The following is a 13,359-nucleotide window of genomic DNA, read 5'->3' as shown; positions in this document are numbered from 1 at the left end:
AAGCACATATTGAATAGACTTAAATGTGCTTCACTTTGGCTAGGTCATTTTCTGAAGCCAAGGAATATTAAGGATTATAACAGAGGATTCTGACGGAAGCAATGTGTTCTCTTTATTGAATCCTACAATGAATCCTGGCCATCAGTTTAGGTCTAGGACAGTTTTTCATACACAAGCCAAGTGTTATGGCCCCGATGAAGAGTAGAGGAAAGAGATTCCAGTATGACTCCATAAAGATGTTACACAGGGCTTTTTTCAGCTGGAACTCAATGGAACTCAGTTCTGGCACCTCTCAGACAAAGACAGGGCCTATAAGACAGAGTTGTTCTGCCTGGCTTTTGGCCTGGAATTAACTTGACCCCCCCCCTCTTTCCCCCTTTTTCCTTCTGTGATGGAACTCCTACTTGGGGACTTCCCTGGCTTTTTTCTGGCCCATGTAGGACCAGTTTGGATAGTTAGCCTTGGTGAAGACTTGACGTTTTTATCCCCCAAAAAGTTTTTGAGTTTCTGCTGAAATGAGGCTGCATTTTAATGTTTTGATGTTGTATTTTAATCTTGTTTTTAAGTTGTTTTTCTATCAATTTGTTTTATATTTACTATTAGCAGCCCTGAGCCTGGTCTTGGCTGGGGAGGGTGGGGTATAAATAAAATTTATTATTATTACAGATAAGAGAACAAGGGAGGCATTCATGGTGAGTTCCAGCACCTTTCCCCCCCTAGAAAAATAGCGCTGATGTTAAACATTTTAAAAATCTCATATGGTAGATCAAACAGAAAATCCAGAATTGCCTTTCAACAGTTGTCAGCATTACCTCAAAACACTGTACATTTATTCTTTGAATTTTGAAACTCCTGTTTAAAAGCAGAAAAGCTTTAGGTTCCATTCAGCAGAGCTTTCCCTTTTTATGAGGATCACATAATGATAAACATCTGTACCTTCTGATGAATGGAAATTATTTATTGACCAGTTTCATCTACTGGCAAAAGTCATCTTGGTGATGTGAATGCAGACATGGCTGCTCATTTATTTGCTCATCTGGATATTCTGTAGATATGGTAAACAACAACAACAACAACACTCTTCTGCATAGTGCAGAGGTCAGCGAGAGCCAGTGTGGTGTAGTGGTTAAGAGCGATGGACTCGTAATCTGGTGAACCGGGTTCGCATCTCCGCTCCTCCACATGCAGCTGCTGGGTGACCTTGGGCTAGTCACACTTCTCGGAAGTCTCTCAGCCTCACTCACCTCATAGAGTGCTTGTTGTGGGGGAGGAAGGGAAAGGAGATGGTTAGCTGCTTTCAGACTCCTTAAGGGGAGTGAAAGGCGGGATATCAAGTCCAAACTCCTCCTCCTCCTCCTCCTCCTCTTCTTCGCAGGCCAGATCTGGCCTGGCAAGCCACAGGAAGTAGCCCACCAGTTCCACAGTTATTTCCTGATGTCAGCACTGAGCTTGCTCTGCTAATACCATGGCCTCCTAAAGCTTTAGTTTGCATGCTGCACTCAGCCTCATGGGATCAAATGACTTGGCTGAGCCATAACTGGCAAACTCTATCTAATTCAGGAATTGTAAACCTGTCCCCCCCCACCAGATGCTGTTGGATTACAAGTCCCATCACCCTGATCATTGGCCATGCTGGCTGGGATTGATGGGCCCTGGAGTCCAGCATTGTGAAAATATGCAAATAGCCAACCCAGCTAAGCACCATTGGACACTATTCAAATCACATTTGTGCGTCATTCCATGACATCCATACTTATACTCAACATAACTTCACCATTACAACTCAGGTCCATCAACTGCAATCTAACATATTTGACTGCACAGGCTGCAACCTAACATACTTTACTGTTCTGGACTTTACTGTTCAGAAGAGGGAGGTGGCACAGCTGAAGGTATTACTTGACCTAGAATCAACAACCTTGGTCAGTGGCTGCCATTACTTGACCTAGAATCAACAACCTTGGTCAGTGGCTGCCATATCAGACAACTCACACTGATGGCCAAGTGACTCCTTAATATATGTAATGTTGCAACTGGCATGACAGGGTGGTCCTAAATTCCCTTTTCTATACACCTATTAAAGTTGCAGGAGCTCTGTGTTCTTTTTTCCAACTGGAAAAGCTTGACCTGGGCTACTTCCACCACAATGCTGTGATCAATCACCCTGAGAAACTAGAAAGAGATACTTGAAATACCAACATTTTACATGTGAATGAGGTTGCAGTCCACAAAGCACATACTTGTGCCAAGATTATCCATTGATGTTAATCATTGTTAGAGAGGTTTGTTTAAACAAACAAGGTGCAATGATTATCTCAGGTTTATTGTCCTAGAACAGCAGCCACAATCTACACAAACTAGGAAGTCCAGCCTGGGTTCTTCAAGTTTAAAGGGGATCCAGGGCTGGGGAGTCAGACTCTTTGAATCTGAGCAAAAAGTCCAGGTTTGGCAAAGTTTGCTGACAGTCCTGATTCTTTCATGAAGCAGCTGATGCTCTGCTCTGTGTTCCCGTGTGTGTGTGTGTGTGTGTGTGTGTGTGTGTGTTTACTCTGTAAGAGTACTAGGAAGCAAGATATCTGCAAGGAAATGGAAGCCTTACAAGCTTGCTTCCAGTATTATGAAAACCTGTCCTCCTTCTGAATTATAATTCTTGAGCTGACTAGTCCAAGAAAGACAGCTTAGTCATTGGCTTAATGGCATGTTTGTTGAATTGGATTCTGTAGCGCCCAGATTCATCAGGAGTTATGCATGGTTGCCCATAAAACTTCCCCTGCATCCTGCTAGCCCAGAGAAGCACCGGTAATGTCCTTAGGGCAGTCTTTCTTCATTCAAGGTGATGGATGAGGGACCCAAAGACCTCCGCAATGCCCCACAGAACATGATAGCATTGCTCACAAATTTTAGGGTAGAGAGACACAAGTGTTTCACAGCTGATAGATGGATGCGGTAAAAGTTCTATGACTATAGGAATGCAATTGGCTTAGTACATTTTATCTGCAGAACAGGGGAAGGAGACATTTTCATACCTATTCTGTCTCCTTGCATCAATACTTCTCTGGTAGCCCTCCTCACTATACACAGCAAAGGTAAAGGGACCCCTGACCATTAGGTCCAGTGGTGGACGACTCTGGGGTTGCAGCGCTCATCTAGCTTTATTGGCCGAGGGAGCCGGCATACAGCTTCCGGATCATGTGGTCAGCATGACAAAGCCACTTCTGGAGAACCAGAGCAGCGCACAGAAATGCTGTTAACCTTCTCGCCGGAGCGGTACCTATTTATCTACTTGCACTTTGACGTGCTTTCGAACTGCTAGGTTGGCAGGAGCAGAGACCGAACAATGGGAGCTCACCCCGTCGCAGGGATTCGAACCGCCGACCTTCTGATCAGCAAGCCCTAGGCTCTGTGGTTTAACCCACAGCACCACCCACGTCCCAATACACAGTAAGGTATTCCATATCCCTCCTTACTGTATTTCTGCAAAACCCTATTCACTTTCCTAATTTATGTTTGCCACTGTTTGAAATGGACCCATAGGAAGCTGCCTCATACCTAGCTGGACAATTGGTCCATTTAGCTTAGTATTGTTTGCAGCGTAGACTCAACACTAATCGGTGGTGGCAGCACTCCAGAGTTTCAGGTCTTTTCCCAGCATCCTGTGGAGATGTTGGGGGATCGTGCTTTGTTCCATTCTTTGAAAAGCTGCACCAGCTCATTTCAAGTGACTATTAAAGATACACAATCAGGCCAGGCTGACTATTCCCAGGCCATTCAGATAACCCAACGTTCTGCTTTATCCATATGCAGAGCACATCAAAAATAGAGGCTAGATGGAGGTTTATTCCACTGCTAGGGAGAGCCAGATATTTTTCCAGAAGGTCTTCATCCCTCTTCTATGCCTTCTTAGGATTTGCCGCCTTTGTTCTTGTCCCCGTATTTTTGTTCCAAAGCTTTTTGAAGGTTAAGGTTTAGCGCATTTTTCTGGAACCACCTCCCTGTTGAGAAACAAACAAACACACACAGTTTGCATGTACGTATCTTGTACCTTTTAGCAGGCACTAGGATTAAAGGGCTATCTTTGGGAGGGGCTGGAAAAGGGCCAGTAAAGGCAAGAGCTCATGAGGGCATGGAAAGGCTGAGGTGTCTGTGTGCAGCTGATGTACAGTATGAGCAAGCTTTCTCTGCTTCTCTCCCCTCCCCTCTGTGTGTAATGTGGGTATGGACACTATGATGCTAACTAGCCACAGACATGCCCAAAGTGGCAGAACCTTTATCACCGACAGTAATGAGAACAAGATGCCAAAAGATTCCTAGAATATGTGCTCAGTCTTGCAATGTGTGATTTGCAAGCTGTCAACTGGGGGGAATCCAAATATTTAGATTATAATAATACTTTAGGTATTTATATATAGCTCTTTTTCTAAGTGCTCCACTAGCATAATCTCTGTAATCCTCACAAGAACCTTGTAAAACAGGCTGGCACTATTATCCCCCATATTGCAGACCTGATGGGAGATGCCTGAGGCAAGTCCTTTGTTTCTCAGCCATCTTTTCCTTAAAACCCTAGGGATTCTCACCTAGATCATCAGTTTTTCTTCCATGCCAATGTTTGGGGTCCCGAACTGCCCTCTTTATTACATCTGGGGTATAGGAATCCTTCATCAGGCTTCTGCTTTCCAATGGTCCTCCTGCAAGAAAGGAGATTCACAGAACTCTTACGCCACTTGGACCAGAGTCATCTAGGAGCTGGATCATAGGCTAGGGGGAGCTGGCCCCTACAGGAGACAACAAAGTAGTTGTATGACTTGGGTACCTCAAATTGTGAGAGCTGTCCTGAATCAACAGTCCCATGTTTATACAGGAAGAGGTTCCCAAGGGATTTTAGCCACACATGCCTTGCCAGTTTAGGATGGATTTGGTAGCCTGAACTGTCCAGAAAGCAGAGTGTGGGGAAAGCCTGACTCGAACCCTTCTTGTGCTTTTAGCAGTTTTTCCCATTTTGGTGATAATACAATCACCTGCAATTTGCTGCAGATCAAAGGTAGTAGGTAATGGAGACAATAGGAACATGGGCAATCTTACATAAAAACAAAAACCTCAAAGTGATGGAAGTTACTGACTGGATTTGTCCAAGAATGTGAGAAACAGCCTGGAGTTTTCCTCTGTCAAAGGTTGGTTGGGTTGGATTGTAGTTGGGTGATGGTGTTGTGAGAACTTTGGAATAGGCCCCTTTAGCTGTGCCTTAATAGCCCTTAATCTGCAGTGATTAGCGAGTGATAATATTTATCTGCCATACCATAAAGCTTTGCCCGCTGGTCTCTGCATATCAGAGTTCTGTTAAAGGCACAAGAGAGACATTACTAGGTAGGTTGGGTTTCTTTCCCTGCCTGCTTCCAAGTGTTCCTCCCTCCAAGTCTTCTATGTTCTTGCTGTGCCTTCTCCTAGTATCTTTCCTATTTCACGCACATGCACACAAAGACTTTTCTAAGGAAACTGACCCCGCAAAAGATCTGTTCTATTTTCGCTGCTCATAAGTAGCATGTAAAAGTGGTGTCAATTGTGGGAGATCTGTGAACCCAGCAATCCAAAATCAGTAAATGCCATAACTGGAGTGAGAACAGGCAGTGTGCAGGTAGACCTGGGATGCTCCTTTACCTTGGAAAATGTTGGACCTCAAGTTGTATCCTAGTTCATAATAATCAGCATAAGGTGACGATGCCATAGGATTCTCTAGAGTCTTATATGGCCAGTCACTGAGGCGCTTCTGCCCCTGGATCAGCCCAGCCTCACAGAGAGCACGACGTGCCTGGAAAATACAAGACAATGGAGTCAAATTCCACTTAAGGTTCTGAGGTACTGGCTCCACCAGCTACTGGTAGAACTTTCCCCACTCAGAGTGAGTCCTCTAATTAGGTATAAACTTGGCTAGAACTAAGGTTACCACCCATACTTATTTTTTATGAATTGCCCATATCCTGAACCCCTTTCCATATTAAGTAGAAGATTAATCAGGGTCAGCTATTGTCTTATCACCTTCATGTCATGATTTTTTCCCTTCATAAAAATGAAATCTCAATAAAGCACAGTCATTTTTTCCTAAATGATGAGTCACAGGTGATGCATTTGTCACTTTGACAGATTACTCTGTGGATTAATCAATATGTCCCCTGATCTATGGCATCAACCCTTGTATCTTTTAAGAAGTAGGGACAGAGGTTTTCCAAAGCTATAATTGTCACTGCGTAACCATCTTCTGTTTTCTAATTTATTGGTTAATGGCTGAAATAATATCATGCATTATACCATCACTAGAATAATTCCTATACAGCACAACCGTATTCATGTTAATTCAAGAAGTAAGCCCTATGGTCAATGCTTCTTACTCCTGGATAATTGTTTACTGAATGGCAGCTTTATATATTTTGCATTGCTGCTTATAGCTACCATGCTACTAGTAGCATTCCGATTTATAACCATGTTACTGATAGTGCTTCTCAGGGCTTTTTTTCCAGCTGGAACTCAGTTCTGGCACCTCTCAGGTGGGTGCCATTGCTCTTATAAGAGAACAAGGGACATGGTGAGTTCTGACACCTCTTTTTCTAGAAAAATAGCATTGGTGCTTACTTCTCTACTCTAAACTTACTATAGCTGCTGATATGAGAGTTACAAGTATAATGAGTAGCATTACTGCTACTGCTACTACTGCTGCTAATACAACATATTACTCAGCCTGTGGGTCCCCAGATGTTGTTGGACTACAACTCCTATCATCCCTGAGCTCTGGCCTTGCTAGCTAGGGGTGATGGGAGTTGTAGTTCAACAACATCTGGGGACCCACAGGTTGAGAAAGGCTGACAGATATTTCCAGTTAAAAAAAGTGTTAGGCATTCCTAGCTAACCCTCTTCAAAGACAAGACCATTGCATTCTTTACCTGCTCTTCAGACACCAGCTTCTCCACCATAGATCTGCCAAACTTGGCCTTGATATTAGGAGGTATTATTAGGCTGTTTTTCTTCTCCTGGAGGGCCTTTCCCTCTGCTTTGACATCTTGCCCACTTGATGCTAATGACTCTTTGGCACTCATGACATCGTGGGCTTCCTTCATGTCTTCACAGCTGCCCTTTACGTTCTTTCGGGGAGATGCGTGCAGTCGGGTCACTATAGGCCGGTATTGCCTACCCGTTAGTTCATCTGAATTACCGTGGCCATCTTCCATTTCTTCTTGGCTAGACTTAGCTGACAGCCTGGAACCTCCAGGTTTCCCCTTTGGGTGATGATGATTCCCTATTCCCTTGGAAGTGGTACCATCCAGGCTGTCTTTCCTCCCTGCAGCCATGTGAATGCAGAGGGCAGAGGGAGTTTTAGACCTGAGGGTCTGTTTGTTGTGGTTTCTGGTTTGGATATGCTGTGTGGATGGTGATGCCTCAGGCAGGACTGGGGGTTCGCCCATAGCTGTTCTGTTCTCAGGGTTCTTGGAGTTCATTGAGGAGGTCCTGCTGGAGCACCTTGAGGGGGGTCTTTTGTTGTTGGACTGTTCCCCAGTCAAGTTGTAGGTGGCCTGTTCCTTGTTTCCATATCCAGGCACTTCTAGAAGACAGTCAGAAAAGTATAACCCACAGCAAAATGTTGTAGCATAGCCTCAGCTTCTCACAGAAGTGCTTCTGTTCTGGTTGCCAGGCAACCAGCTATGTTCCCCCTCCCCCATTTTTATGGTTTTCCTTCCCAGCTGACACTCCACATTCTGTGACTATTCAGGTCCCATAGGGCTCGGCAGGGGTGGGCTTAATCTTGGGTTTGTGTGTTCAAACCCCACGTTGGGTGAAAGACTCCTGGCATTGCAGGGGGTTGGACTACATGACCCTTGTGGTCCTTTCCAGCTCTACAATTCTATAATTCATATTGGTCTCTACAGTCACAGCAGGTACTGAAACCTTCCAACAGTTTGACTTCACCCCCAAAGGTGCACTCCTCCATTGTCTCCCAAGACAGATGGTTGCCAACAAAGGCTCTCCTCCTCCAGGAGGGGAGGGGTTGTGAGCGGGAGATGATTCCTGCGTCATGCAGGGGGCGTTCCGCCCCCTGCTTCAACTCCAGGGCTGGCGTGCCACACCCCTCCCCAGTTGGGCACCCAATAGGGAAGCTCGGCGTGGGCGTGGCTTGCTGCTCAAATGCGGCCGCACCAGCCATCCCCGTCATTGCACACACATTTTCTTCTTGTGTCCATGTCTCTTTATTCCCCAAGCGGGGATCGGGTCCTCGAATCACAACAAAGTATAACAGATATAAAATATATATAAAAAAGAGATCTGTTGGAACTAAACATAAAGGGGGGTGATTTCCATACCACAGTTGAAGATAATAAATGAATGTACTTTATTACTCTAGTACATTATTAAAAGACTCCATTTCTCAATAAACACACTATCTTCTTGACTGCCCTCTCTGGTTCTTACACCCTATATGTAAGCTTAACCATGTAGACTATGTTCCAGATTTTAGTTATCCGTTCTCTCAAGGATGGTATTCTCACCCCCCCCCCCATTCTGACAAATAATAATTCTGGCAGCAGTTAAGGAAAACATGAGAGCAGTGCAGAATAAAAAATACCTAGAGCAAGGACAGATAAGTTTTGGCCCTCCAGATGCTGTGGGACTCCAGTTCCCATCGGTGCCAGTTAACGGTGCTGGAACTTGTAGTCTAGCAACATTTCTAAGGCCAAAGGTTCCCCATACCTGACCTAGAATCTTGCATCAGCAAAGCATCGTCCTCTAAAGGCCTGAAAACATAGGTAAGTTTTAACTTGGAAATGGAATCCCAGACCCGTGGCTGCCATATTTAGGTCCAGGAGGAGAGAATTCCTTAGGCAAGGTGTCACAATGCAGGAGGATGTGAGCAAGCCCGTATAACAAGTGTATCTATAATAGCTTGCATAAGGCATTAGAGAAGATTTCAAAGTATCTTCTACCTGTTGGACCACCGGCCATTCTGGTTTCATGGTATGCGGCGGCAGGAATTGGGAAGGCCGTCGTGTCCATGGGCACCTGTTCCAAAGAGAAGTAAAGAGTGGATTATCTCAGCAGTCTTTGCAGCAGCCTGTAATATATAATCTGTCCAGCACAAAGGGGAAATGGAGAGGGAAGGTGGATTTGGTGAAATCATGGCTAAATTGACACTAGAACAAAAACATCCAACTCAATTCATTCTCTTGATCGCTACACTTTATCTGCTGTCCTGTAGATGTCTCCAGATGTACACATTGGATGTACAAATTGGATGTAACTCTAATATAATTATATTTTATGAGAATAATAGACTGTGTATAATCTGCTTCATTACATTGGCATTGTGTCTTGTTATTACATTAAATAATAATACACCGTACACCGGTTTGAAAGTGGATAGAATTTGGGGTTTAGAGTTTCTTAGCCAGTCTCTGTAAGCTCTGTCTCTAAGGGCAGCTTGAGCTAGGGATCCATGAATTTGAATTTCCCTCTGCTTTTTTGTTTTTACAGACTTATTTTCAGTTCTCCACATTTCCAAATCAGTTTTCAATTTTTAAAAAAAGTCCTTACAAAAATTCATTAGCATTCTAGTGCAAATTTCTCCCAATATTCACATTTTTATATGTAGCTTTGCCATATACATGCACACATACAGTATATGCAAATAATTTCCCCAATATAATGCATTTTTGTCTACCTGATGTATGCATTTTTTGGCGCATTACTTGGCCAGAGAACTGCACTACAAAATTCAGACAAGTGCAACTTTCGAAGGATGGCTGTGTTTTGGCTCATATAGTGTTCTGGGAAATGTAAATATGGTAGGTTTGTCTTTAAATGCAAATTGAGCCAAGTTTGTTTTTCATTCCTAGATCTGGTATTAATTTTATAGTTTTTGTTGCTCATTTCCATGCTATTTGCTTCCAGTAATAATCCATTTGCAAATAACATTGAGATGTGCTCTAACTTTGTGTTATATTCTGCTATATTTTGGGAATTGGCTTTTACATCTGAAAGCTTAAATATAATGCAGAAACTCACAGTTTCCTTCCCCCCCCCCTTTTACAGAAACTCACAGTTAAGGGGAACACCAGGGAAATGGAATAAACTGCCATGTGAATGCAGCCATGGTTGCTTTGACAATTTTTAAATTTGAAAAAAGAGAGAGGAAATATTTGAATTTAGAAATTCTCAAGAATCTGTCAGGTATTCTTTAGCTGTAATTCAAGCACTGTAGGGGAGATTGGACTAGATGACCCTCTGGGTCCCTTCTAACTCCACAGTTCTGATGGAAGGCACTTCGCACCACTGAGGCCACCTGAGCCTCAAGCGACAGCAGAGTGTAACCCTATCAAGAGCAGGCAACCTCCCATCCATCTGCTCTAGGGAACCGCCCACTAACAGTGCCTCAGTCGTATCTGGCTTGAGCTTCAGTTTGTTGGCTCTCATCCAGTCCATTACAAAGGCAAGACAACTTCTTCACACTTCTCCAGGTGTGTTTATATATATGCTAGCTGCTGGTCAAAATCAGAATGTACTTATGACCTTGTCCGCAGCATCACAATCTAAAATACAATAATGTCACAAAAAGGCAGGGAAACTGAAAGGAAAGAAGAAAGTGTTTGAGCAGATTTGGAAAGGAAAAATAAATAAATTACAGAATAGAATTATTAACATAGGAATGGAAAGAAATAGAAATTACATAGTACAGCAATACTGGAACACATGAGATAAAAGGCTTGCTTTTAAAAATTTCTTAAGCGTGAGGCAACAAGAAGGGCAGTGAAATATTTAAAACGAGTAATTTCCCCACACATAAGTCATGAGAGGGAAAGCACAAAGATGAAATATTATACATAGAAATGGGGGTTTAATATTACCTGTTGATTTGTGATTTGAGAATATTAGTTTCACGTATATTTGTTGCACATATATGAAGGTATTTAGTCACCTTAGTTGGCCACAAGACAACTCTCCACAGTTCTTAACACCTTTATTGTTACCTTCATAATAATGACAATATGATATGAAAATTAGCTGTGGCCCTCCAGCTCCTGGTTTTCCTCTGGGACTGGCAGATCCCTTGTCTGGGTGCTTAATAGATGCATCCCATTTTAAATGGTTGCATAGACCAGACTTTCTCTCTCTCCATTTTTGTTGACCTTTGGCTTCCAACAACTGAACCTGTCGCAGATTCTGGACACCTAATTTTGCTGTCTGCTTTACTGGAACAATAAACACCAAGAGTAGCAAGGCCCACAATGCTGCTTTCTGGGCCTGGAGCGAAACCCTTCTATTCCCAGTCAATCCTGAAGCTGGTCTGATTCCTTCTCTGCTCAGGTATGTACTTGCCACATTCCAATTATTACAGGAAACTGATGGCATCGGAAGGTGGCAAGAGACAGCTGTGGTCCTTGAACATCCCAACCCTCCTTTATCTCTCTCCAAATCACCACCTAGACTTCCAGAGTCATTCTTGGTTCCCAATAAAGATCCTGAGAAAGTTGTGTTAGATGAGCCTGACCAGCCCCCACATTATTTTTCACCTGAGTCACATCCTCCATTTTGCTGGCATTTCTTGGGCAGGAAGACATGAGGCTGCTGTCCCGTTGGAGCAGGTTAGTACCAATCTCCTCCAGCTGTTGTAGATACTGGAGTACAGGGCTAACTTCTTTCGACTGGTGGACTGAGGGATCAACCTTTTCCTCAAGCTGCGGAAGTTGGTGGTGCATGGCAGCAAACTCTTCAGGATGCTGTAGGTATCGTAGCACAGGGCTAACCTCCTCAGGCTCGTGTATGTAATGGAGCAAGGGACTAGCCATCTTTGGCTCCGGTTGGCGCTGGAGCAAGGGGCTAACCTCCTCGAGCTCCTTCTGGCACCGTAGCAAGCCACTAGGCTCCTGAGGCTGGAGATATTGCCTGGCCAGTTTCACGAAACCTCTGGCTGGGAACAGCACAACTATTAGAATAAATGAGCTATATATGTGCCAGGCATGTCCCAATGTGGCCAACCAGATATGGCTCCAAATCAGTTGCCAGAAGTGGCCAAGGACAGCCTCACATGCCTGCCACATGTGGCCTGGACTGGTATCAAGAAAACAGCAAGGCTCACTGCATTGACTGGTGCTTAAATACCCAAGACTCTTTGTGTAGGTCATAGGGCATCTGAACAGTGTGTGCCTCCCTGCCTGCCTGCCTGGGAGGGGTTATTGTTGTCTCTGAGGGTGCCCAGAAGTTAAGTCCTCCTCATAAACGTGTGCCTCACCTCTTCCATGATCTCAACTGAGGTGCCAAAGTAGTTCTGGTGAATCAAGCAGATCCTTGCCAAGTCTAGAAGTGTCGACAAAGAGGTGGAACTATGAGAAGTCGCCAAGGACAGTTGCTAAGAAACCATCCCCATCTGTGAGCTGTAGTTGGCATGGGAACCAAGTAAACACAGGGACCAGCTGAGAGTTATCTTCAATGCCTTAACTCACTAAGTGGGTCTGGGCCACAGTTTCTTAGCCCTTGCCATAAAACGATAACTTTTAGGAGATAATTTTGGCCTGTCTTTCCAAGGGTTGCAAGTTATTTCATGTACCTCAGTTAGCTCCTCAGGACACATCCAGATGCAATACAGACAATTGATGAATGGCTCTCATGACGTGTGTGTGTGTGTGTGTGTGTGTGTGTGTGTGTGTGTGTGTAAAGCAGCCATGCTGGATTGCATTAGAGCAGTGGTGTTTGGGAGAGACTTAACCTTCTCCCCACTTGAAATTGTCCCCTGCTTCTGAAGCTACCATGAGATTCCCTAAGGACAAAACATGTACAGCTATTGAGCCTGCCTTTATTCTGCAACGAGGCTTACACCAGTTTTTAGGGGAGGGGTGCTTTTCATCTGGGTTATATCCCCTGGCCCTGCCTCCCTGATCCAATTCACCTATCTCTGATGAATGCTTGAAAAGGAAAGCATTAGAAGATTCATTCACATGGGGTTTGCCCCCAATCTCAAACACACTATATCGAAGTCAAATACAGCTCCAAATCTGGTCTTCACTGGGCTGTTTTGAAGAGTTCCTTCAAGCATTCTGGTACCTCTTGAGTGTGCATGCATGATGTCAGAATTGTGCCATTCCAGTTATATAAGCTACAGTACTCACACAGCTGAATATCAGAAATAGCCTGATAGTTGATAAATCTTGAATAGATCGGACTATGGGCAACTTTATATAACTGAGATGTGTGTGTCAGATGGCTGTTGCGGTTGCTTGAGAGTCTCTAACCTGTCTTTTACTGGCTTTATTTTGGTGCAAACTATTACAGTGAAGAGCCCCAAAGCTCATGTCTGGCTCAATCGCTAGCAGAATCCGGGAGTGGTTG

General features: G+C 44.1%; 1 protein-coding gene across 5 annotated transcripts; it reads right to left on the bottom strand.

Annotated features, from left to right (window-relative positions):
* Positions 1–3,817: 3,817 nt before the first annotated feature.
* TEX33 (testis expressed 33) lies at positions 3,818–12,371 on the bottom strand. Of its 5 annotated transcripts, none has more exons than XM_053406237.1 (6): positions 12,266–12,371; positions 8,964–9,039; positions 6,930–7,585; positions 5,653–5,803; positions 4,575–4,685; positions 3,818–3,992 (listed from the first exon to the last, which is right to left on the bottom strand). In XM_053406237.1, the coding sequence occupies exons 1-6, from the start codon at positions 12,272–12,274 to the stop codon at positions 3,901–3,903; spliced, it is 1,095 nt and encodes a 364-aa protein (XP_053262212.1). In that variant the 5' UTR covers positions 12,275–12,371; the 3' UTR covers positions 3,818–3,900. The 5 variants fall into 5 exon arrangements, with proteins under 5 accessions (XP_053262212.1, XP_053262213.1, XP_053262214.1 ...); XM_053406238.1 differs by having other exon boundaries at positions 6,930–7,582; XM_053406239.1 differs by having other exon boundaries at positions 8,964–9,105; positions 12,266–12,334.
* Between the last annotated feature and the right edge of the window lie 988 nt (positions 12,372–13,359).

This window comes from Podarcis raffonei, chromosome 10 (genome assembly GCF_027172205.1).
Source record: "Podarcis raffonei isolate rPodRaf1 chromosome 10, rPodRaf1.pri, whole genome shotgun sequence".
NCBI classification, from domain to species: Eukaryota; Metazoa; Chordata; class Lepidosauria; order Squamata; family Lacertidae; genus Podarcis; species Podarcis raffonei.
The sequence above is the reverse complement of the archived record's forward strand: the minus strand, read 5'-3'. Positions and strand labels throughout refer to the sequence as shown.